The 25,183-nt window shown below is 42.8% G+C and overlaps 2 protein-coding genes across 2 annotated transcripts; one reads left to right on the forward strand and one right to left on the reverse strand.

Annotated features, from left to right (window-relative positions):
• Window positions 1-7,705: 7,705 nt before the first annotated feature.
• rad17 (RAD17 checkpoint clamp loader component) lies at window positions 7,706-17,394 on the reverse strand. Its single transcript, XM_029763731.1, has 17 exons — window positions 17,246-17,394; window positions 16,792-16,886; window positions 16,417-16,683; window positions 16,241-16,321; window positions 15,717-15,888; window positions 15,216-15,358; window positions 14,978-15,030; window positions 14,739-14,864; window positions 14,520-14,589; window positions 14,043-14,154; window positions 13,265-13,465; window positions 12,840-12,934; window positions 12,619-12,765; window positions 11,528-11,656; window positions 11,172-11,292; window positions 8,902-8,959; window positions 7,706-8,774 (listed from the first exon to the last, which is right to left on the reverse strand). Exons 2-17 carry the CDS (start codon window positions 16,834-16,836, stop codon window positions 8,480-8,482), a joined length of 2,115 nt encoding a protein of 704 aa, XP_029619591.1. The 5' UTR covers window positions 16,837-16,886; window positions 17,246-17,394; the 3' UTR covers window positions 7,706-8,479.
• A 41-nt stretch (window positions 17,395-17,435) lies between these two features.
• On the forward strand, window positions 17,436-24,727 carry ak6 (adenylate kinase 6). The gene is made up of 5 exons (XM_029763732.1): window positions 17,436-17,689; window positions 18,098-18,190; window positions 22,384-22,442; window positions 22,588-22,733; window positions 23,230-24,727. Exons 1-5 carry the CDS (start codon window positions 17,653-17,655, stop codon window positions 23,417-23,419), a joined length of 525 nt encoding a protein of 174 aa, XP_029619592.1. The 5' UTR covers window positions 17,436-17,652; the 3' UTR covers window positions 23,420-24,727.
• The last annotated feature ends 456 nt before the right edge of the window (window positions 24,728-25,183 follow it).

Genomic DNA, 25,183 nt, shown 5'->3' on the forward strand with positions numbered 1-25,183 from the left:
TAATTTACAAACAAAGCATTTGTGTTTTTTTTGAGTCCATCAGAACAAAGGCAGTAAGGATCGCCAGGGATGTTACCTTGATTAGTGCGTGAATTGGGACATTTTCCTGTCCTGCTAATCATTAAAAATGTAACAAGTACTTTTGGGTGTCAATGAAAATGTCTGGAGTAAAAGGTGCATCATTTTATTTAGGAATGTAGTGAAGTAAATGTAAAAGTAGTCAAAAAATATAAATAGTAAAGTAAAGTATAGATACCACAAAAAAACAACGTAAGTAGTACTTTAAATTATTTTTACTTAAGTACTTTACACCACTGAAAACCACAAGTCCAAATCCCTATCTCAATCCATGGCTAGCTAGCCACAGGAGGACAACAACACAACAAGATGCAAGAATTCAAGTTTTTCTGTCAATGAGGTATGCTCTCAATGGGATTTGATAGTAGTAAACCCAAATCCAAGCTGGCTTCCCTTGACACTTTTTTTTTTTGGTGCACCAGGACCATTCACAGTTGAGCTTGCTCAGTTTAGCTCGATGCTGATTTGCAATTAAAAAAAAAAAAATTGTCGAGAGGCCAGATGCTCCTTGGCTTCCTTTGCATTCAATGCTACTGGCGGCAACAATGTCATACTCGTTTGGACCAGACAGCATCAGATAGATGACCTACACATACAGAGACAGAGGGGCGCTGTTTCGCTCGCTGGGATGCTTTCTCCTGGGAGATAAATTCAGCCTCTTGCAGAAGTGAAGGAAACTTATGAAACAGAGAGATGAAAGATACATTATTATTATTTTTTTTTTTGGTTCATTTCTTTGGAAACCTAGCTTCCCTTGACACCCATGAATACACGCCACTGTTAATGTGCAACATTGGGCTAACCTAATCAGGTAAAACTCCGGACTCAAGTTAAGTTGTAGGGTATGACATAGTAATAAATCAGCTGTAAAACGGTCTTATATGGTCTTATGACATTTTAGCATGGGCGCCATTTTGGGTTTAGAAGAGTGGGGGGACATAACCTGGTGGAGGGGTCTGGGGGACCTAGGACAGAATTTTATGGGGCATCTAAAGCTCATTTCCTGAATTTTTTTACACAATCCAATATGACATCTCTAGTTAGAACAAAAAAGTAAGCAAAAATGGCAACAGTCATCAAGCTAGGTAAGAGATTATTATTAAACATGTTTAAGTGATTAATAATAACTGGATCAAAGGTAATTCAATAATAAATATTGTGTTGCACCTTCAACCAATAGTCTAACAAATGAACAACTCTTAATAAAATGCAAAGACTTTTGATTGTCTTTATTAAGATCCTCTATTATCAACCAGCCAGGCAGATCAACCAGCCAGCCAGATCAACCAGCCAGCCAGATCAACCAGCCAGCCAGATCAACAAGCCAGCCAGATCAACCAGCCAGCCAGATCAACCAGCCAGCCAGATCAACCAACCAACCAGCCAGATCAACCAACCAGCCAGCCAGATCAACCAACCAGCCAGCCAGATCAACCAGCCAGCCAGCCAGATCAACCAGCCAGCCAGTCAGATCAACCAGCCAGCCAGATCAACCAACCAGCCAGCCAGATCAACCAACCAGCCAGCCAGATCAACCAACCAGCCAGCCAGATCAACCAGCCAGCCAGCCAGATCAACCAACCAGCCAGCCAGATCAACCAACCAGCCAGCCAGATCAACCAACCAGCCAGCCAGATCAACCAACCAGCCAGCCAGCCAGATCAACCAACCAGCCAGATCAACCAACCAGCCAGCCAGATCAACCAATCAGCCAGCCAGATCAACCAGCCCGCCAGCCAGATCAACCAACCAGCCAGCCAGATCAACCAACCAGCCAGCCAGATCAACCAACCAACCAGCCAGCCAGATCAACCAACCAGCCAGCCAGATCAACCAACCAGCCAGCCAGATCAACCAGCCAGCCAGCCAGATCAACCAACCAGCCAGCCAGATCAACCAGCCAGCCAGCCAGATCAACCAACCAGCCAGATCAACCAGCCAGCCAGATCAACCAACCTGCCAGCCAGCCAGCCAGATCAACCAGCCAGCCCGAGCCGCCTGCACGCCCGACCCCCACAAGTCTAGTCAATAACTCAACTCTCTCTCGACACAATTTCCTTCCCAGTTCACACCTTGATTTTTTTTAATTTCCAAGAGAAAAGTTTGGAAACAAACAAAAAACACATACACCTCAAATATACATTAACACACAGAAACAGCAACTTCCTCCAAATAATTAATCTCATAGGACTAATAGTACTGTAGAGCTCTTTTTACTTGCACACAGTATAGTTGGGTCACGCCACTGTTTAGCATATCGAATGCATGACCTGGACTGGGAAAATTCTGGATCATTGTTACTCTAACTTCCGCGACGCATACAAAGCCATCCCTCGCCCTCCTTTCGGCAAATCTGACCACAACTCCATTCTGTTGCTCCCAGCCTATAGACAGAAACTAAAACAGGAAACGCCCGTGCTCAGGTCTGTTCAAGGCTGGTCCGACCAATCTGATTCCACGCTTAAAGATTGCTTCGATCACATGGACTGGGATATGTTCCGGAACGCGTCGAACAACAACATTGATGTATATGCTGATTCGGTGAGCGAATTTATTAGCAAGTGAATCGGTGATGTTGTACCAACAGCGACTATTAAAACCTTCCCCAACCAGAAACCATGGATTGATGGCAGCATTCGCGCAAAACTGAAAGGGCGAACCACTGCTTTTAATCAGGGCAAGGCGACCGGAAACAAAACCGAATACAAACAGTGTAGCTATTCCCTCCGCAAGGCAATCAAACAAGCTAAGCTTCAGTATAGAGACAAAGTAGAGTCGCAATTCAACGGCTCAGACATGAGAGGAATGTGGCAGGGTCTACAGTCAATCACGGACTACAAAAAGAAAACCAGCCCCGTCGCGGACCCCAATGTCTTGCTCCCGGACAAACTAAACAACTTCTTTGCTTGCTTTGAGGACAATACAGTGCCACCGCCACTGACCGCCCTCTACCAAAACCTGCGGACTCTCCTTCACCGCAGTCAACGTGAGTAAAACATTTAAACGTGTTAACCCTCGCAAGGCTGCCAGCCCAGACGGCATCCCTAGCCACGTCCTCAGAGCATGCACAGACCAGCTTGCTGGTGTGTTTACAGACATATTCAATCAATCCCTATCCCAGTTTGCTGTTCCCACATGCTTCAAGAGGGCCACCATTGTTCCTGTTCCCAAGAAAGCTAAGGTAACTGAGCTAAACGACTATCGCCCCATACCACTCACTTCCGTCATCATGAAGCGCTTTGAGAGACTAGTCAAGGATCATATCACCTCCACCATACCTGACACCCTAGACCTACTCCAATTCGCTTACCGCCCCAATAGGTCCACAGACGACGCAATCACACTGCACACTGCCCTAACCCATCTGGACAAGAGGAATACCTATGTAAGAATGCTGTTCATCGACTACAGCTCAGCATTTAACACCATAGTGCCCTCCAAACTCATCATTAAGCCCGAGACCCTGGCTCTCGACCCCGCCCTGTGCAACTGGGTCGTGGACTTTCTGACAGGCCGCCCCCAGGTGGTGAGGGTAGGAAACAACATCTCCACCCCGCTGATCCTCAACACTGGGGCCCCACAAGGATGCGTTCTCAGCCCTCTCCTGTACTCCCTGTTCACCCATGACTGCGTGGCCATGCATGCCTCCAACTCAATCATCAAGTTTGCAGACGACACTACAGTGATAGGCTTGATTACCAACAACGGCGAGACGGCCTACAGGGAGGAGGTGAGGGCCCTCGGAGTGTGGTGTCAGGAAAGCAACCTCACACTCAACGTCAACAAATCAAAGGAGATGATTGTGGACTTCAGGAAACAGCAGAGGGAGCACCCCCTATCCACATTGACGGGACAGTAGTGTAGAAGGTGGAAAGTTAAGTTCCTTGGCGTACACATCACGGACAAACTGAAATGATCCACCAACACAGGCAGCGTGGTGAAGAAGTCGCAACAGTGCCTCTTCAACCTCAGGAGGCTGAATAAATTTGGCTTGTCACCAAAAACATTCACACATTTTTATAGATGCACAATCGAGAGCATCCTGTCGGGCTGTATCACCGCCTGGTACGGCAACTGCTCCGCCAACAACCGCAAGGCTCTCCAGAGGGTAGTGAGGTCTGCTCAACGCATCACCGGGGGCAAACTACCTGCCCTCCAGGACACCTACACCACCCGATGTCACAGGAAGGCCAAAAAGATCATCAAGGACAACAACCACCCGAGCCACTGCCTGTTCACCCCGCTATCATCCAGAAGGCAAGGTCAGTACAGGTGCATCAAAACTGTGACCGAGAGACTGAAAAACAGCTTCTATCTCAAGGCTATCAGACTGTTAAACAGCCATCACTAACATTGAGTGGCTGCTGCCAACATACTGACTCAAATCTCTAGCCACTTTAATAATTAAAAATTGGATGTAATAAATGTATCACTAGTCACTTTAAACAATGTCACTTTATATAATGTTTACATACCCTACATTACTCATCTCATATGTATATACTGTACTCTATACCATCTACTGCATCCTGCCTATGCCGTTCGGCTGACACTCAGCCATATAGTTATATGTACATATTCTTATTCATTCCTTTACACTTGTGTATAAGGTAGTTGTTATGAAATTGTTAGATTACTCATTAGATATTACTGCATGGTCGGAACTAGATGTAATAAAGTCTGTGTGAGCTGGTGTGGAGTGGTCAGGCGCAGGACAGCAGATATGAGTAAAAAACGTATTTACTCAAAATACAAACAAATACAACGCAATAATGCAAGCCCACAATAAATGGACCGTATTACATACAAACAATTACTCACAAACAAACATGGGGGAACAGAGCTTTAAATAATGAACAAGTAATTGGGGAATTGAAACCAGGTGTGTAAGTTAAAGACAAAACAAATGGAAAATGCAAAGTGGATCGGCGATGGCTAGAAGGCTGGTGATGTCGACCGCCGAACGCCGCCCGAACAAGGAGAGGGACCGACTTCGGCGGAAGTCGTGACACTAGAAGCACAAGCATTTCGCTACATTCGCATTAACATCTGCTATCCATGTGTATGTGACCATTACCCTGCTGCGCCCCAAAACACAGCTTTAGGATCTTAGTGAAACGCTCATTATTGATTTTGGTTGTGTACTGCAAAGGCCAGACTGACAATCCACAGGATGGCAGACCCCCAGGGCCAGGACTGAGCAGCCCAGCAGCTAGGGATTACTAAAATAAGGGGTAGTGGGTAGCCTAGTGGTTGGGTCAATAACCGAAAGGTTGCTGGATCAAATCCCTGAGCTGACAAGGTAAAAATCAGTCGTTCAAGGCAGAACGAGTAAGGCAGTCCTCTCTGATTCAGAGGGGTTGGGTTACATGCGGAAGACACATTTCAGTTGAAGGCATTCAGTTGTACAACTGACTAGGTATCTCACCTGACGTGGGCATGTTTTAAATACAGACTCCTTTAGTCGTACTGTATTCCATATAACACATCCAGACCTTATGAAAGTTGCCCAGTATACCCTTCATCTGGTAATGAATCAAATCTAGTGATACATAACTTGACATTGTGGGAGGATAACCAATCTTACAATTAATGCAATGCATTTCTTAGCTGCTATAAATGCTAGGTTACACAGTTTCTTCAGATAACAGACATTTCAACATTTCCAAGCAAACAAAAACAGGGAGAAGGTAGAATCTGTAGACATGCTGAGATAAAAGAACATGCTCTTTGCCAGAATTCAGCGAGCCTTCACCACACCAGAACATATGCAAATATGTCCCCTTTTACACCTCCAGCAGAAGAATGACATTTCTGAGTGCATGTAATTCAGTTTCACTGGCATATAGGATGTTCTATGGATGGCCTTCAACTGCAGTAATTTATGTCTGAGATGATATGAACATGACTGGGCATTCAAGCACATCTGTATCCATTCATCATCATCAATAGCTTCTACCAGGTCTTCCTCACATTTTTGTTTGACATGTTTTGTGTACAGTTCGGAAATCAACTTTGGATGTTTGTCAGACTGCCTTAAAATAGCATCTGGCTTGTCCAGTGTTTGCTGCACAGAGAGAATAAAGTGTTGTATCTGCAAAAATTCACCTCACCTCTGTCCCAGACTGGTCTTCCCTGGCTGCCTGTCCCTGCTGAGACTCCTGTCACCATCTGATCCTCTTAAGATGAGGCATGACAAAGAACTACCTTGGTGTACATTATATTATGCAAGAATAGAATCAGTGGTTCATTAATTGAAATAACCATTATTCCCAGATCCCAGACTGTAGATGTAAGCTTAATCTGCTGTCCTGTAGCTACTGTAGGTCTACCCATTAATTCAAGATGGAACTTTGTATCATTCACCGGTATTGTTAATATACTGCAAATTCATCTGAGCTCCATAGACTGGTCTTCCCTGGCTGTCTGACCCTGCTGGGACCCCTGTCACTATCTGATCCTGCTAAGACATGATTAACATAGTGTTGTATACTGACTGCACTAGAGGGCTGCATTCCCACGGGATTCCTGCCTTTTTTATGTTGTGGGCGGGAGCGGACGGTCAGACAGACGACTTTGGGATGAAAATATTTTTTGTTGTGCCACAGATTATTTGGAAATGTTCCTCTTTCTGCTTTGCGTGTGTTATCCTACCTACTGTATTAAAACACATATTTTTCACATTATTCACACACTCAACTTCAGTAGCCCTACCTCTCCTTGTTGGGCGAGAGAGTTCAAGTGCGCCTAGTATGTGTGGTCTTATTGAAATAGACTAGGCTTTCTACATGGGCGGAGAATCACGTAGCAGTTCACTTGAATATCAAATAAACTTACATTTGATTAGACTGTAGTTTACTTCAGTGTCTGTAAATAAATATTGATCATGGAAAGAAGTGGAGGACGCTCAGCCAACGTGAGTCGAAGTACAATAAAACATGTAATCCTAATTGAAAAGAAAAAAGACAACGCGCACATAGGTTAGGCTACCACGCTGAGCGAACGTTGCGTCTTTTCATTTTCAATAAGTATTGATTACTCATTTGTCTCTCTCTACCAGCAAATCGTGACCCCCCCCCATCACCAGTGAAAGTTGCGCCCCTTGCATTTTAGGATGGGTAACTGAATAGTCAGAAAAATGTATCATGCAGCCAAAACTGCACCATTAGGCAGAAGCTGCTTTGATTTTAACAAAATACAGAAAGGCTGTATACACTGCAGTTTGTTAACACCATCTGCTCTCATTTTCTCACAGTCATTCAGAAAATATCTAAATGCATATTTCCATGAATCTGATTGAGATCAAACGATTGGGATGCATTCTGTCGTTCTGCCCCTGAACAAGGCAGTTAACCCACTGTTTCCCGGTAGGCCGTCATTGTAAATAAGAATTTGTTCTTAACTGACTTGCCTAGTTAAATAAAGGTTAAATAAAGTAAAATAAGATATATCTCAACATAAAACATTTGATAGTTGTTTAAAATTATTACTGTTATTCACTGCTTTGCTTGCTGTAGTTATATAGGTATCTTAAAGAAAATTATTATGCCATATTGGGGTTCTCTGATATGATGCCCATAAATGGAAGAGACTTGGATGACATTATTTCTGCACTCAAGAGGAAACATTACATTAACAAAATACTTTATTTCACTTTCTGTTTTACTCTTCCGTTGAGTTAAAATGGAGGCCACCATTTTAAGTAATCTTTTCTTCAAGATTCAGTGGAAGCTAGAGAGAGGTGAATGTTAACCTTTCACTACCAAGCACTCTTGGCATGGTCATTTACAAAAAGACGAGGATGAAGAACAATCTAATTGAAAAGCCAGGCATGTATATTAAGCCTACCTACCACTGTACACATCTCCAAGTAATCAACAGTTCTAAAGCCAAACAAAATATATTCAAAGTGCTCTAAAACACACAAATAAATAAACCCTAACAAAAACACAAAGTCTGCAATAAAGCTAGCTACAACATCTGTCATGTGTGTTTTGTTAATAAATGTTTCAAATAAACCAATGTGTCAGGTCCAATTCCATTTCAATATAAGTCACTTGTTCAGATATAGAATCAGACAGGAATTGGGATGGAATTTGCCCCCCCCCGAACTCACTGAGGAAAAACAGTAATGAATAAAACCAGAAATTCATTGATATGAAAACTACAGTCATTACCATAAGAAACAATAACAGATACAGTGACAGTCAGACATTTAAAACCAACGAACGCAAACTTCTTCTGTTCTGTCCTGTAAGTGATCACAGTTTTAAAGTAAGGCATTAGGGCCAGACAATGTTAGAAGTCCTGTTATTGGAAAGTCAGCTCTGTCAATCACAAAAGGCGGGAGGTGAATGTATCCGAAGTCTCTGTACTGTGATTAGAGTGTCAGCTCTGTCGATCACAAATCACTGTCGTATTCCTCTATGACCACGTCCTCCTCCTCCAGAAGGGCTGAGGTGGTAGTGGGCTGAGGCTGTGAGGCAGGGAGGTCTCCATCTGGTCCCCCAGCCCCTGGGCCCTGGCTGCCTGGTAGGAGAGGCTCCAGGGAGGGATCCCCCTGGTCTCCTGTCTCCCGAGAGAGGGTGCCCGAGGTTGGGTCGACAGATGAAGACACGAGCCCCACCTCCTCCTCTTCCTCACTGTCCAACTCCAGCAGCCCTGGGTCTTTGTCTGTCAGAGCCTCCAGTTTCAACCTGGACAGATGAGAGAGAGAAAGGAATACACATTTTTTAAAAAAGGAGGTCAGTGGCATAGAAAATACGTAAGATAACTTCCCACTATGGTGCAAATACAGTAAAAGATCGCTTATTGGTGATGTACCTGCCAGGCAACTTTCTGCGGGAAAGACAACCCACGTCCTGAATGAAGGCTATCTGAGCTGTATGGGAGAGACAGAAGGAAACGGAGGGGGACAGAAAGAGAGGGACAGGGAGACATGGAAGGGGAGAGGGAGTCAGACGTGTTAGTACTGGGCTGTAACAAAAACCTGCACACCCAGTAGGTGGAGACCCCTTTACTGTTCTAACACAATACTCCAATTAGACTTGCATAACATGCTACAGGTGGGTTATCTTAGTAGCATGCAAGCTAATCAAACCTGCCTGGTGGCTCGTTTCCTTAATAGCAACCTTGATTAAAGCCCTCAAACGGAAACTGAATGAAGAACAATGATATTCATTAAGACATAATGTACATGTCACTGACATCGACAGTAGGGGTGTGGCAACCTGGCCATACCTGTAAATTGACAGTTGATAGTGGGTTGATACTCGTGATCGGAAAGTGTTTTAACATGCCTAAATAGATTATTGTTAAAATACCCATCTGCAAGTTTATAGACCAAAAAAACCTGCAGATTATGAGCAGCGTGGAGGGGTGCATGTCTGTGTCCTCGACTTGCAGCGGCAGTTTGCCGTCACTAAATCAGAATGCTCATCAGCAGTTCATATTTTGTCCCTAATATCGCCCCGCTATGGTATCAAACGTCCTCACCATTTGATTTATCATAGTACCAGGCTAACATGAGGCAGCATCGATATAAATGATCGGACCTTAAAACATGCGAGGAGAAGTGAACGGGTGAAATTATGAAGCAAAGAGAGTTGACCATGCCTAAAATTAACACCAGTCACCTGGCAAATGTGGGTAGATTTTGGCATTGGCAGGTAAGATGTCTATTTCACCAGCCACGTTGGTTGGTGGGTGGTCAGGGCTCCACAGTTTGAGCATTTCACGAGCATTTGTGATTAAAAAAAATAGTCAAGTATGATCACATTTATAGTAAAATAAATGCTGCAGTGGCTGTTTTGTTTCATAGCTGGAAAAATGTAATTGCACAAAGAACTACGAATCCTTTATCCTATCGGACCTCCCGCTGCAACACTGCCTGGCAGGGGGCTGTGCGTACGTGAACAGCGGAATGAAATATAAATTTTTTAGAAGAGCTGCTTACAGGCATAAAAGTTTGTCTAATTTACTAAATTTAACCCCGTAGCAAACAGAGCTCTTCTTTCTGCTGGTGTGGGCAGGCAAGAATAAAAAGGACATTCTGTTTAGAACTTCCAGACGTCCTGATACACCAGACCCGGTCTCAGAGACAGCCAACTACGGAGATCCTGTCCATCTCCACTCAGTTAGGTAAAGCTGCTTTCTTTTTTTTTGTACCTTACTTTTGTAATATTCTCCAAGGCTCTCTAAAATGTTAGAAATTGTGTGCATCTAGGGCATGGGTTGGAAAAAAGGTGTCCCACAGGTCCAAAACGTCCCGCAGGTGATATTTTATGCCCCTAAAAGTGTGTCACCGGGGAATGAGTTTAAATTTAGGAAATCCGTTTAAAAGTTTTCCCACAAATCATATCAAAAAAAGATGTTATCGTGTCTCAACGTAATCCAGGTATGAAATTATTGTTCTTTTCAAATACAATCTCTTTTGGGGTTGAGTTGGTCAATTTGTGTTGTACAAATGATTAGAATTATCTTGCAGCCCCTGACCAGCCGACAAAAAGAACAGGCCGTGGCTGAATCTAGTTGCCTACCCGCCGTAGGGAAATTCAGATGGCTGACTGAGGACCTTCTTACTGAAGAATGTGTTTGTTTTCTATCATTGTGTTTTGCGCTACATGTACTGATGTGAATATAGATGTGTGTATAGATGTGAATACAGATGTGAATATAGATGTGTGTATTGATGTGTATAGATGTGAATATTGATGTGTACAGATGTGAATATAGATGTGTGTATTGATGTGTACAGATGTGAATATAGATGTGTGTATTGATGTGAATATAGATGTGAATATAGATGTGAGTATAGATGTGAATTTAGATGTGTGTATTGATGTGTATAGATGTGAATATAGATGTGAATTTAGATGTGTGTATTGATGTGTACAGATGTGAAGATAGACATGTGAATATTTTAGAAATGTATGTATACAGGGCTCATGTGGAAACTATCAAATAAAAGGTTCAACAAAGATGAGGATGTTTCTGTTCTGGTAATCTATTTCTATACTCTTTGATTGTTTGTGTGTGTGTATAATCTTTAATTCTAAGGTTGTAGGGCAATGCAGGTCACGTGTGTGTCTAACCTGGATTCCTCAAGGGGTTGCTGAGCTGGGCGAGGTAAGGAAGTAGCTCTGTCTGGAGACTAACAGGCGTCAGGCAGAAACTGATGAAGAGAGACTGGGCAGCCTGGCAGTTCTCGCGGTACTGAAATCACACACACACACCAGAAAGTCCCCTCATGTTACTGGTAACAACCCCAATGTGTGTGTGAGTGTTTCCATCATAACCTTCTGATCTTTTACCTTATCTTGACCAGTGGCAAGTATGGGTTTGAGCTTGGGCCTGAATATGTTTGTGTGAGTGACTGTGTAAGCATGCGTGCGTGATTGTGTATGTGTGTGCATAAGTGTTTGTGTGCGCTTATGCGTGTTAAAGTTACCTTCTTGTTGACCAATAGCCAGTTGGGTTTGTGTAGGGGTCTGAAGCCGCCAGCCACGTGACCAGAGTTGGAGTGTAGAAGACCTCTGGTGGCGACAGAAGAGCCGTACTCCCCCATGGTGCTACGAGACTACACACACAATGACACTGCCTGCTAGCCGGGAAACGTTTTGCAACAGTAACTCAATAAGCATATGCATTGCTTGTGATATGATACCAGTGGGGCATCATATGAAAAACTTGACTATGGGACAGAGTCCCAATCCAAGTACTCAATGTTAGATATAAATATTTCATAGCCTCATGGTCCTGACATTTTGACATCCGAGTGCTCGATGTTGTCATGTACATTTGGACAATGGTGTTTTTTCTATTCTTTAAAACCAGGAATTTTATTGGTTTGTGAACAGTTCTACTCACACGCCTCTTGTGCAATAAGGATAAAACACAACTCTATAAGGAACTGGGAAAGCAGTTGTCATTCTGAGAAATAAGGCAGGCAATTTGATTTCAACATCTGAACAAAGTGGACAGGCTAGCATGCTGATCAAACAGAGACTGACAGAATGGTGTGTTCACAATTCAACTGTTCTGTCTTGTTAGCTAGCAAACAGATCTGAAATGGACTAAACTAGAAATATAAAGATTAGCTGAATGTTGATGAGACCTGTGTTAATTGCCTATATTGCCTGCTACATGCAGTCATTGATTATTAGTGAATGTGCATTATGCATGGTTCTGGTAAAACATTGTTTTTACAAAAAGCCCATTTTCAGAGACTAGAAAGCCAGATCAGTGATTATTGAAAAAAAAAGCTGGTTAAACTATTTTGATCAAATAATTACATTATTAGTGGGTGTTATGATTGAGGAAGGCTTATATTTAGCCTAGGTATAACTTCACAAACCCTGAATTCATTAGATTATTGCTGACTGTTTGAATTGCTGTTTATTTGACCTTTAAATTGTACACCAAAGGCAAACTTTGAGAAAATGTTATGAAACCAAAAAATTGATATATATATATATATATATAGTGAAATCGGCCATGTTTGATTTTTAGGCCATAATGCCCAGTCCTAGTACTACTCACGCTCCACTCGGCAGTGAGGAAGTCAGCATCAGACAGGTACTCTGAGGCCCGGGCCACATCCTCCACATCAGAGAAGAACTCCAGGTAATTCTGCTGCAGGTACAGGCTGAAGAACTCTCCTGACATGTGGGAGCGTTCTACTACAGCCTGATAGGGGAGAGGGAGGTGGGGGGTTATATGATGACACATTAGGTCTGTCTATGTGTTGGTCTGTGTTGTACCTCTGGGTCCACCAGTAGCCTGTCTCTGTGATGCTCTGAGAGGTGTGCAGGCAGACTGGGTCCTTGGGAACCTTCTGAACCCTCAGGGCTCTCCCCTGTCAAATCATAAAACACACCAGCCAATCAAAATCCATCCACTTCAACAGAGCCCCTCCTCCCAGCAATGTAACATTGTGGAACATTACTGGTATAATTGTGACGAACAGAGCTGTTCTGATTCCTTATTCTACATGTCAGAGATGCACGTTTGTTCTCTATAATACATCTCTATCTGAATGTTCCTCAATGTTGTATCCCTGCTGAATCTAAATGCTATGAAAAGGCTTCCTCTCCATCTTTCTATTCCGTTCACACTGGACAGGTAAAAGCCATTTCCCTGTTAGGCTTTCACCACGTAATGCCCATTTCCCCCTGACGTCACTCACTCTTGCAGTAGAGGATCTTGCCGAGTGCTCTGAAGAGAAAGAGGGAGGCGTCTTTCCCCCCTATCGCCTGCTCCTTGTCCCGCCCCTCTGCGTCTTTGGCCTTCCTCTTCCCACGCGTTGCCTTGACAACGGCTCTCCCCGACGAGGTCGCCGTGGCCTTTCCCCTTTCCACCGCCCAGAACCCCTTCTTCATAGACTGGTCTGGAACATTAGAACCGTGGAGAACAACTTTTACAGGTGGTTCACTGACTTTAATATATTAATTACTTCAGCAGTTCATCAGTAGACTACTGGTCTGTTATTACCTTTCAGTCAGCAGTTCATCATCAGTAGACTACTGGTCTGTTATTACCTTTCAGTCAGCAGTTCATCAGTAGACTACTGGTCTGTTACCTTTCAGTCAGCAGTTCATCATCAGTGGACTACTGGTCTGTTACCTTTCAGTCAGCCGTTCATCATCAGTAAACTACTGGTCGGTCGTAGTCTATTACCTTTCAGTCACAAATTCAGTCTAGGTCCTGGCTAAAGAGGCCGGTTTCCCTGACACAGATTAAGCCTAGTCCTAGACTTAAAAAAAAGCTCTTTAAAATGTATAATTTCCATTGAATATGCTTCTTAGTCCAGGACTAGGCCATATGTGTCTAGGAAACCAAAAACCCAAAAGCTCTAGGTGTGTCACAATGCTAAACGGTTAGGAAGCTATTGATTTTAGACCAGTGGTCAGCAGGATTAGGAGCAGCAGGTGACTGACCACTGAACCGTTGTGTGGCGCCCTCACCTGTGAGACAGGAGAACTGCAGGCTGTTGATGGCACTGCGGATGTCCCCAGAGGATCCTGAACACAGCAGCTCCAAAGCAGCTTTGTCAGGAACACACATCTTTCCTCCACTCTGTGGACACACACACACACACACACACACACACACACACACACACACACACACACACACACACACACACACACACACACACACACACACACACACACACACACTTGTATATTACTATTATATATATATCTTTTTTTTTACATTTAACCTTTATTTAATTAGGCAAGTCAGTTAAGAACAAATTCTTATTTACAATAACGGCCTACCGGGGAACAGTGGGGTTAACTGCCTTGTTCAGGGGCAGAATGACAGATTTTTACCTTGTCAGCTCGGGGATTCAATACAGCAACCTTTTGGTTACTGGCCCAACAATCTAACCACTAGGCTACATACACTCCCATGCATACAAAGACATGTTGTTTTACCTTTACTGCCTGTACAGACACAATCCGGCTCAGAACCTTCATCATACTGGTGGGAGCCACAGGGTTAAAACTGGAAACAGAAGAAGGGGGCCACTGGGTTAGAGAAAGATAACATGTCAACAATCTACCTGATGTCGCTAATGTTCACTTCCTCCTGTACATGTTTAGGGAACAGTGGGCCGTGTTTTGGGTTAGTGTACAGAGTTTACTGTAAAGTACCTGATGTTGCAGACCCCCAGCTCTTCCTGTACATGTTTAGGAAACAGCAGTCTGGAGCTGCTGTCTCCACTCAGACTGTCAGACACGATGAACAGCAGGGGACGCCGGCACGTCTTCACAAACCGCCTGACAGAGGAAGAACATGTACATACATACACACACAAATTAATACAGAACAAAACCTCAGTATTAATATCTTCTGCAGTCACAGTGAGTCGCTCAAAACACGATGAGCTCACCTCAGAATATCATGCAGGCACCCAGGCTGCCTGTAGAACTGGTTAGGAAAGTCCTGAGAGCGTGCGAGAGCGAGAGAGAAAGAAAGAAATGAACACCGGATAGACAAATGATTAACTCAATGTCAAGAAAGAAACTTCAAAAATACGTAAAGCTTTTATTACTACTGTAAACATTTAAGTGCCGTGTTGTCGTGGCAACGATACTGTCTGTAAGTACTAAGTAGGTAGTGTACTGTACCTCCACCAGTATGAGCTTCCTGTCTGAGTCCGAGGCCCCTCCCTCTCCGCTCATCTGCAGGCGGTTGTACTTGTTGGCCCTGAGAAGGAACTCCTGGAACAGGCCTGTTTGAGAGCTGCCATAGAAACCATTGAACCTCGAGTCTGGGGAGGAAGGAAGAAAACGGTAAAGTTCATGTGATTATGAGTTGGATGTACGCTGGCAATCCAACTGTTATTTGTCCAATGACGTTTATTGCGTCAACTTCTGGAATATACAGTACAATAAAACGAATTATCAACAAAAAACTAAAATGGGAAAACACAAACTAGAGGTACTAGCAGGTTTGGTCCAGACAGGCCTCGGGCCTGTTTAGGAGGGTGCAATGTTACAAAAATTTACTTAACAGATAGGATAGTTTGTTATGTAGAATAAGGAATCATGTCAGCCCCACACAATCCATTTCTATCGGCAACGTTCAGAAAGGTTTACACCACTGAATACACACCAGGTTTTTCTCACCTGGGTCGAAGGTCTGTCTGTAAGTGTCAGGGTCTGAGCTGGGTCGGTACTCTGAGAGGCTGGAGGGGTTGCTCCACTCCTGCATCCTGTAGCCCAGTTCCTGGGCTAGAACCTGCACTGTAGCTGACTTCCCACACCCCGACGGACCGGTCAACAGCAGGACAGCGCTACCCTGTGGACATGAGGGCACAGTAAAATTTCAGGACTGAGAGCTTTCAGAAAACTTGTGTTTAGATTAGATTTCATAGAAATGGGAAAATGTTTGGGGTGGGGCAGTGCAATAAAATGTGCTTGTGCACAATATATATATATTTAATATTTATTCAGATTTTTCATGGGGTTCTGTTGGTATAAATGAGCAGTAGGCCATGTTTTAGCTTTGATTTGGTGTATTATTCTCAATTGAAAACACAAATATTCATCATTTGAAGTGATAAAAGTGTCTCTAAAACTGTGATGAATGCATAGTGCCATAACAGTGATCTATAGCCATCTTTTGAGCTTTAAAAACATCAGAGCCAAACCTTTGCAGTCTTGGGGTCCACGTGTACTCTCATCCAATCCTCCACCTCTTCAATCTTCTTTTTGTGGACGGCCAGTTCAGCCTACACAAGGCCAAACAGAGATAGGTGTGTGATGAAATTCACAACTTCACTCCAGTGGGGTCTGGTGGTCTAGTCTTTCCCCCCAGGATGGTTACCTGAGAGTGGGGTTTGTGTGTGTCCACCCAGGGCTCATCCTGGTCCCCCTGTGCAGGCTTTGTGGAGGTAGAGGTCTGGAGCTTGGAGGCGTTGGGGTCTGCCCTCCTCTTACGGAGGCGTTTGCTGCTGTTGGGGTCGGTGCTGGACGGCCGGGCCTTGCCAACCCAGGTATCTCCAGAGGGGGCTACGCCTCCAATGCCTGAGGAGAGCGAGAGGTTGGCATTGCCGAGGTGTTCACCGAATGATGGCTCCACCCAACGATCCAGCTGGGGGGAGAGAGATGTTAGTGAAGTGACAGTGCATCCTTACGTGCTAGCGATCTACTTTGAACTCACTCACAGACCCGCATCCACACTCGCACACCATGAACTCACTTTATTTGAGGCTACTTTTCCTCTCAGATAAAGTTTTGACATCATAAGATGTGGTGCTTCACATTGACAAAAGGAGCCAGCTGGTCAATGCAAGACTGAGGAAGATGGAATAGAAAACAAACATTAGCTTATATCATAACGAATGCAGAAAAGACTAGCTTAGCTAGCTAACGTAGCTACCTAGCGCTAATTCTACGAACGTTTGCTAGCGATTGAGTTTTCTACTGAGTAATAGCTATCTACGTGGCATAACTAAGTAAGAATAAGGTCGTCCCCAGAGCTACAATAGTAGCTAACACATCCAACGTTTCGAATAGTCTAGCTAACTCCAGTTGGCAAACAAGTTAATTAACAAAGTAACGTTAAGCTAAAGTTGCTAGTTAGTTAGCTACCGACGCAGAATTCACTTCTCACGCACAAACCTAGCTAGATAAACGAAACAAAGTAAGCATACCTTTCTTGGCCATCCTCTGAAGTAAATCCATCCACTTTGAAAGTCACATGTATTATAACTTAAGTTTGTAAACAGAAACGCAAATACATAACAAACGTCGATTGAAAACACCACAACGGGGACCGTTTTCCCTTTAAAATCGAGGTCCTTCCGGCAACGCGGCGCGTAATACTGACGTCACAACACTCACAAGGGGCGCGTGTTCTCTCCAAATACACGATTCACGAAGCTTTGTTGTATTTTACTCATAAGTAACTTTGATTTGAGTGGTTTACTGATTGTTACAAATGGTCTGGTTTTGTTAAAAAAAAATAAAAAAAGTAACGAACAAAATAGGAGAACTTTCCGAGTTCTAAGGTACCTGTATTTGGTCACGTGCAGAGCACGCAAGGCGAGGAAAAACAGCGATGAAAATCATGAAGCGACCAAATATTCTATTGACAGGTAATGTTAAACAAGTCCCCATCCAACGAGTTAACTATCTATTTATCTATCACCGTCTACCCGCCTCTATAAGGATATTTAATTTGTAAGTGTATAGACCGTTCAGGGAGATTATGTGCTTGTGGTTAGCCAATGATGCACCACAAATAAGCTCGAAAGATGCTGCGTGGTCGAAATTCCTGTCTGGTAACGTTAGCTAGCTACTAGTAGGTGATGTACCTAACAACCCCCTTCGTAACTTTAGCATCATTCACTTTCAAATGGTTTGCATAGATACCACATTTAGAAATAGAAAATGTATGATGTTTGGGACGTAGTTGCAGATGTACAACGGCGAACTAGGCTAAAATTGAGGTAGCTACCTACCTAGTTAGCACGTTGTTTATAATGATTATGCGGTCCTGACAGGCACCCCTGGCGTAGGGAAGACCACTCTGGGAAAAGAGCTTGCCCAGAGGACAGGACTAACCTATGTCAATGTAGGCGACCTGGCACAAGAAGGTAAGAAGACACACTAGGGGGTCTATTCATTAGTGTGATCCCGCTGCAAAACGTTTTGCAATGGAAACGGTTAACTCCAAACGGAAAATGTTTTGCAGCGAAAACGAGTTTCTATTGGTCAGTTAGGTCTCTCCCCGTTCTTTGCATTTGGATCATAAAGGGTTTCTGTTGCGGGAAAAAAACGTTTTCCAAACGTATTCTGACTAATGAATAGACCCCAGATGACCAAGTGCATAAGGGTACTCTAGCTACTGTCTCTTCAGAAAGTATTCACACACCTCGTCTGTTTCCACATTTTGTTGTTACAGCCTGAATTTAAAATGGATGAAATTGAGAGAAAAACATTGTCATTGGCTTACACACAACACCACATAATGCCAGTGGAATTATGTTATTTAACATTTTTACTAATTGATAAAAAGTGAAAAGTTTACATTTCTTGAGTCGATAAATATTCAACCTCTTTGTTATGGCAAGCCTAAATAAGTTCAGGAGGAAAAATGTGCTTAACAAGTCACGTAATAAGTTGCATGGATGCACTCTGTGTGCAATAAGTGTTTAACATGATTGCTTAAATAATTATCTGTAAGGTCCCTCAGTCGAGCAGTGAATTTCAATCACAGATCGAACCACACAGACCAGGGATGTTTTCCAATGCCTCGCAAAGAAGGGAACCTATTGGTAGATGGGTAAACATTTTTAATAAGCAGACATTGAAATATCCCTTTGAGCATGGTGAAGTTATTAAAGATACAGGCGTCCTTCCTAACTCAGTTGCCGGAGAGGAAGGAAACGTCTCAGGGATTTCAACATGAGGCCAGTAGTGACTTTAAAACAATTAGAGTTTAATGGCTGTGATAGAAAAAAACTGAGAATGGATCAACAACATTGTAGTTACTCCATAATAATAACCTAATTGACAGTGTGAAAAGAAGGAAGCCTGTACTGAATAAAAATATCCTGTTTGCAACAAGGCACTAAAGCTTTGTGGCAAAGCAGTTAACTTTTTGTCCTGAGTACAGTGTTATGTTTGTGCAAATGCAACACATTACTGAATACCACTCTCCATTTTTTTTCAAGCATTTATTCATTTATTTCATCTTTATTTAACCTGGTAGGCCAGTTGAGAACAAGTTCTCATTTACAACTGCGACCTGGCCAAGATAAAGCAAAGTCGTGTCGACAAAAACAACAACACAGAGTTAAACAAACGTACAGTCAATAACACATTAGAAAAATCTATATACAGTGTGTGCAAATGTAGAAGAGTAAGGTAGGCAATAAATAGGCCCTAGAGGTGAAAATAATTACAATTTAGCATTAACACTGGAGTGATAGATGTGCAGATGATGATGTGCAAGTAGAGATACTGGGGTGTAAAAGAGCAAGAGGATAAGTAACAATATGGGGATGAGGTAGTTGGGTGTGCTATTTACCAATTGGCTGTGTACAGGTACAGTGATCAGTAAGCTGCTCTGACAGCTGATGCTTAAAGTTAGAGAGGGAGATATAAAAAATCAATTAGTTCCAGTCATTGGCAGCAGAGAACTGAAAGGAATGGCGGCCAAAGGAAGTGTTGGCTTTGGGGATGACCAGTGCAATATACCTGCTGGAGCACGTGCTATGGGTGGGTGTTGCTATGGTGACCAGTGAGCTGAGATAAGGCAGGGCTTTACCTAGCAAAGACTTATAGATGAGCATAGTGGTGGCTGCGTCATGTTATGGGTATGCTTATAATCAGACTGGGGAGTTTTTCAAGATAAAAAAGAAACGGAATGGAGCTAAGCACAGGCAAAATCCGAGAGGAAAACCTGTTACGTCTGCTTTCCACCAGACACTGGGAGATTAATTCACCTTTCAGCAGGACAATAACCTAAAACACAAGGCCAAATCTACACTGGAGTTGCTTACCAAGACAGTGAATGTTCCTGAGTGGCCGAGTTATAGTTTTGACTTACATTACTAGTCAAACGTTTGGATACCTACTCATTCCAGGGTTTTTCTTTATTTGTACTATTTTCTACATTGTAGAATAATAGTGAAGACATCAAAACTATGAAATAACACATATGGAATCATGTAGTAACCAAAAAAGTGTTAAACAAATCAAAACATATTTTATGTTTGAGATTCTTCAAAGTAGCCACCCTTTGCCTTGATGACAGCTTTGCACACTCTTGGCATTCTGTCAACCAGCTTCATGAGGTAGTCACCTAGAATGCATTTCAATTAACAGGTGTGCCTTGTTAATTTGTGGAATTTCTTTCCTTCTTAATGCGTTTGAGCCAATCAGTTGTGTTTTGACAAGGTAGGGGTGGTATACAGAAGATAGCCCTATTTGGTAAAAGACCAAGTCCATATTATGGCAAGAACAGCTCAAATAAGTAAAGAGAAATGACAGTCCATCATTACTTTAAGACATGAAGGTCAGTCAATCTGAAAACTTTCAAGAACTTTGAAAGTTTCTTCAAGTGCAGTCGCAAAAACCATCAAGCCCTATGATGAAACTGGCTCTCATGAGGACCGCCACAGGAATGGCAGACCCAGAGTTACCTCTGCTGCAGAGGATAAGTTCATTAGAGGTAACCCAAATAAATGCTTAAGAGTTCAAGTAACAGACACATCTCAACATTAACTGTTCAGAGGAGACTGTATGAATCAGGTTTTCATGGTCGAATTACTGCAAAGAAACCACTACTAAAGAAAACCAATAAGAAGTGACTTGCTTGGGCCAATAAACACGAGCAATGGATATTAGACTGGTGGAAATCTGTCCTTTGGTCTAATGAGTCTTTGGTTCCAACCGCTGTGTCTTTGTGAGATGCAGAGTCTATTTATTTAGAATTCAGGCCTTCATGGTCGAATTGCTGCAAAGAAACCACTACTAAAGGACACCAATAAGAAGAAGTGACTTGCTTGGGCCACGGAACATGATTGAGGGACATTAGACTGGTGTAAATCTGTCCTTTGTTCTGATGAGTCCAAATTTGCGATTTTTGGTTCCAACTGCCGTGTCTATGTGAGATGCAGAGTACGTGACCGGATGATCTCTGCATGTGTGGATCCAACTGTGAAGCATGGAGGAGGAGGTGTGATGGTGTGGGGGGGGGCTTAGCTGGTGACACTGTCTGATTTATTTAGAATTCAAGGCACACTTAACCAGCATGGCTACCACAGCATTCTGCAGCGATACGCCATCCCATCTGGTTTGTGCTTAGTGGGACTATCATTTGTTTTTCAACAGTACAATGACCCAAAACACACCTCCAGGCTGTGTAAGGGCTATTTGACCAAGAAGGAGAGTGATTGAGTGCTGCATCAGATGACTTGGCCTTCACAATCACCCGACCTCATCCCAATTGAGATGGTTTGGGATGAGTTGGACCCGCAGAGTGTAGGAAAAGGAGACAACAAGTGCACAGCATATGTGGGAACTCCTTCAAGACTGTTGGAAAAGCATTCCTCATGAAGCTGGATGAGAGAATGCCATGAGTGTGCAAAGCTGTCATCAAGGCAAAGGGTTGCTACTTTGAAGAATCTCAAATATAAAATGTATTTAAATTTAACACTTTTTGGCTTACATGATTCCATGTGTTATTTCATAGTTTTGATGTCTTCACTGTTATTCTACAATGTAGAAAATAGTAAAAAATTAAGAAAAACCCTTGAATGAGCAGGTGTGTCAACTTTTGACTGGTACTGTATGTAAATCTGCTTAAATCTATAGCAAGACCTAAAAATGGTTGTCTAGCAATGATCAGCAACTAATTTGACAGAGCTTGAATAATTTAGAAAATAATAGTGGGCAAATGTTGCACAATCCAGGTGTGAAAAGCTCTTAGACTCAGAATCACAGCTTTAAATCACTGCCAAAGGTTTGACTTGGGTGTGAGTACTTATGTAAATTAGATATTTCCTATATTTCTCTTCAATACATTTGCTAACATTTCTAAAAACATGTTTTTACTTTTTGGTGAGGAAAAACCCCCAGATTTAATCCATTTTGAATTCAGGCTGTAACACAAAAGTGGAATAAGTCAAGGGTATGAATACTTTCTGAAGCCACTGTATCTATCATAACGCTACCCCATCACAACTCATTGTGTTTTCACATGACGGGAGTATAAATAGGCCTATCTAATTAGAAGTTTTGAAGACCGTACTGATGACGTTGTTTGTCTTGGTCTCTTCAGGGCAGCTGTTTGATGGATTTGATGAAGAGTACCAGTGCCCAGTGTTAGATGAAGACCGGGTGAGTCTTATTTCATCTAAAACAGTCTATTCACATCATGACAAAGCCAGTGTATTTTAGGTATTGCAGTTACCCGCCACACGACTTGTGTGTGTTTGTTTCCCCTCGCTGTTTTAAGGCTGACTGTTTTATTGCCTTGTTCCAGGTGGTGGATGAGCTGGAGGATAAGATGGGGGATGGAGGGGTGATAGTGGACTACCACGGCTGTGACTTCTTCCCAGAACGCTGGTTCCAGATTGTCTTCGTGCTCCGTACGGACAACACCAACCTCTACAGCCGGCTGGAGGGCAGGTGGGGTTTCTCCTGGCAAATAGACGTCGTGAACACGGACTACATTATCACTGCCGTGCTGTTTTCCAAATGGGCTACAGACACTATGACCCTGTGTGCGCCTCCTCCTTACGTTTTTTATTTTCATACTATCGTGCCAACCTAAATCTTTTTGCGCTGGCTCAGAGGTTTTATTTGCTCATCGTGCTTTCAGCCACTATGGTTGGTGCGTTAACGGGCCAGTGGATCACAGCCCAGTATGTCTCGGCTCAGTAGTCTAAAAAGGGTCTCTCTCGCTCTCTCGCTCTCACCACTCGCTGACATGCTCCTCCCTTTCCTTCTCCTTCATGGGGGGGGGGGGGGCTACATAGGGAAGTGTTTTGTACAATCTCTCATTTCTCTCTGTGTATCCCCGAGAGAGAGATCAAAACTCTTCCCTGGTAAGACCCAATGGAGTATTCAGAAAGCTCTAACACATGATGTGTATTTTTCTCTCTCTCTTTCTCTCTCTCCACAGGGGCTACACAGGGAAGAAATTGCAGGACAATGTCCAGTGTGAGATCTTCCAGACCATCTATGAGGAGGCCATGGAGGCCTACAAGGAGGAGATTGTCCACCAGTTGCCCAGCAACGAGCCTGAGGACCTGGAGCGCAACCTGGAGCAGGTAGTCCAGTGGATAGAGCAGTGGGTGAAGGACAACAACTAGCACGGACACAAACCCTAGAAACCAAAACAGTGCATGGCTGGAATCTTCTTCATACTAGAAAAAACATACCAATGGACTCTTGTTTGTTGGAGAAAAAAATATATCTATATGCCTTTAACTTATAGCAATCACACACATACTAGGATAGTACTGAGGCTTTAAATCCTGGTCCTGGTTTTGTTTTGAGCACAACATGTATCACACCTGATTCTGAATTGATCAACCAATCATTGAGTTGTTTGAAATAGGTGTGATAGTCTTGGACTGGAACAAAAATATGCCCCAGGTCTGAAAAACGAAATTCATCTAGCATAGTTGACAACATTGATGACATAAAATTGGTAAACAGTTCACTCTTATTGTAGACATGTTTACAGTCTAAGACATGGACAAGCATGGTTACCTCACTGAGCAGAGGCCCAGTGTAATGATAATAATAAATATCTACGTCTCAAATGGCAGCCTGTTTGCTATATAGTGCACTAATTTTGACCAGGGCCTAGGACACTGGTCGACGGTAGTGCACTATATGTGGTAACTGGTGTCAGTTGGGATGCACCCATTGGCTGTGTTTATTCCCTTCTTGGACTGTATGGTTAACCACACCTTCATTTAGGATGAAAACTAGAGCAGTAAGCATGTTGGGATACTGACTTGCGTTGCAAGAGCTGTTCATGTACAAGCTAGATGTCATGAAACGCCATGTCATCACAAGATCTGGGCAGTATTCAAGTCCAAATGCATGCGTCACTATATCTCTACTCTCCTAAGGGAGATGTTTTGTCGTTTTACGAGTCTTAAGGATGGGCAAAATTGAATGTGTATTAGTTAGATGCATGCTGCATTTTCTTGTGGCATAGATTGATTTAAAACTGATTTCAATTGATTTCGCATTTATTGCATTCCAATGGTTAATCTACATTAAAAAAAACAAACATGCCTTTTGGTTAAATGAGTCTTTTTTGTTTTACTTTTTTTTCAATAGTATTATGTTCTTAAATTCATAATTTCTTGTAGACATTGGTAGTCATAAACCTAATCATGTCATTCAGATTTCAACAACACTTAATATTGCAGGAATTATGTTTTTGCCAGTTTTTTTTTTCTTTAATTTTAGGTTTCATATTTCCGTTTTATTTTGAAAAGATGCATGAAACATTTCATTTTGTCGTCATACAGCTAGTATTTCCATGAAATACTCACAGGTTTTAACAGTAGACAGTGGTCGTTTTTGTATGGCTAAAGCTTTATACTGTACAAGGAAGGAATGATGGTGGAACAACATAATAAAGAATACAAATGCATTTAAGATGAACTGGTGATTTATTGGATCTGTAGCTAAAGGCCAGGGGTGTCAAACTCATTTTGCCCTGGAAGCTGCATTCGGTCTCAGACGAGGTCCGGATTGGTTAAATTTCCTCACCATCAAAAAGTTTGGAGAATTTTTCGATGTTCCCTGACTGTCGAACTTTCATTTCGGTGATTATTAGCGTGCTGATGAATGTAGGTCCATTATAATATCGACACAGGGATAATCTCAATCGCATACTCTTCACCACCTCTTCTCGACTCCTCAAAATCCATTGGAGGAGAAGGTCAGAGGGGAGGGACCTCTGTTTAGATTTGGTTTCATCATTTAAGTAAATTGTTGTTTTACTCAACCACCAGTAGGCTGGATTGGACCCCCTGGCATGTGTTTCACACCCCTGCTATAAACTAAACTGAGCTTTTATTTCTATTGACGTGCTGCATCTGTAACTGAAA

This window comes from Salmo trutta, chromosome 9 (genome assembly GCF_901001165.1).
Source record: "Salmo trutta chromosome 9, fSalTru1.1, whole genome shotgun sequence".
NCBI classification, from domain to species: domain Eukaryota; kingdom Metazoa; phylum Chordata; class Actinopteri; order Salmoniformes; family Salmonidae; genus Salmo; species Salmo trutta.

What these genes read in the sequence shown, in the direction of transcription:
- rad17 (XM_029763731.1), bottom strand. Translation starts at nt 16,836, where the DNA reads ATGATGTCAAAACTTTATCTGAGAGGAAAAGTAGCCTCAAATAAA. An exon ending in CAAGATCCTCTACTGCAAGA is followed by an intron (nt 12,935 to 13,264) that starts GTGAGTGACGTC and finishes ATGATTTGACAG; the next exon opens with GGGAGAGCCCTGAGGGTTCA. An exon ending in CGCAGAAAGTTGCCTGGCAG is followed by an intron (nt 8,775 to 8,901) that starts GTACATCACCAA and finishes TCATCTGTCCAG; the next exon opens with GTTGAAACTGGAGGCTCTGA.
- ak6 (XM_029763732.1), top strand. Translation starts at nt 17,653, where the DNA reads ATGAAAATCATGAAGCGACCAAATATTCTATTGACAG. An exon ending in ACCAAATATTCTATTGACAG is followed by an intron (nt 17,690 to 18,097) that starts GTAATGTTAAAC and finishes CGGTCCTGACAG; the next exon opens with GCACCCCTGGCGTAGGGAAG. An exon ending in TACAGCCGGCTGGAGGGCAG is followed by an intron (nt 22,734 to 23,229) that starts GTGGGGTTTCTC and finishes CTCTCTCCACAG; the next exon opens with GGGCTACACAGGGAAGAAAT.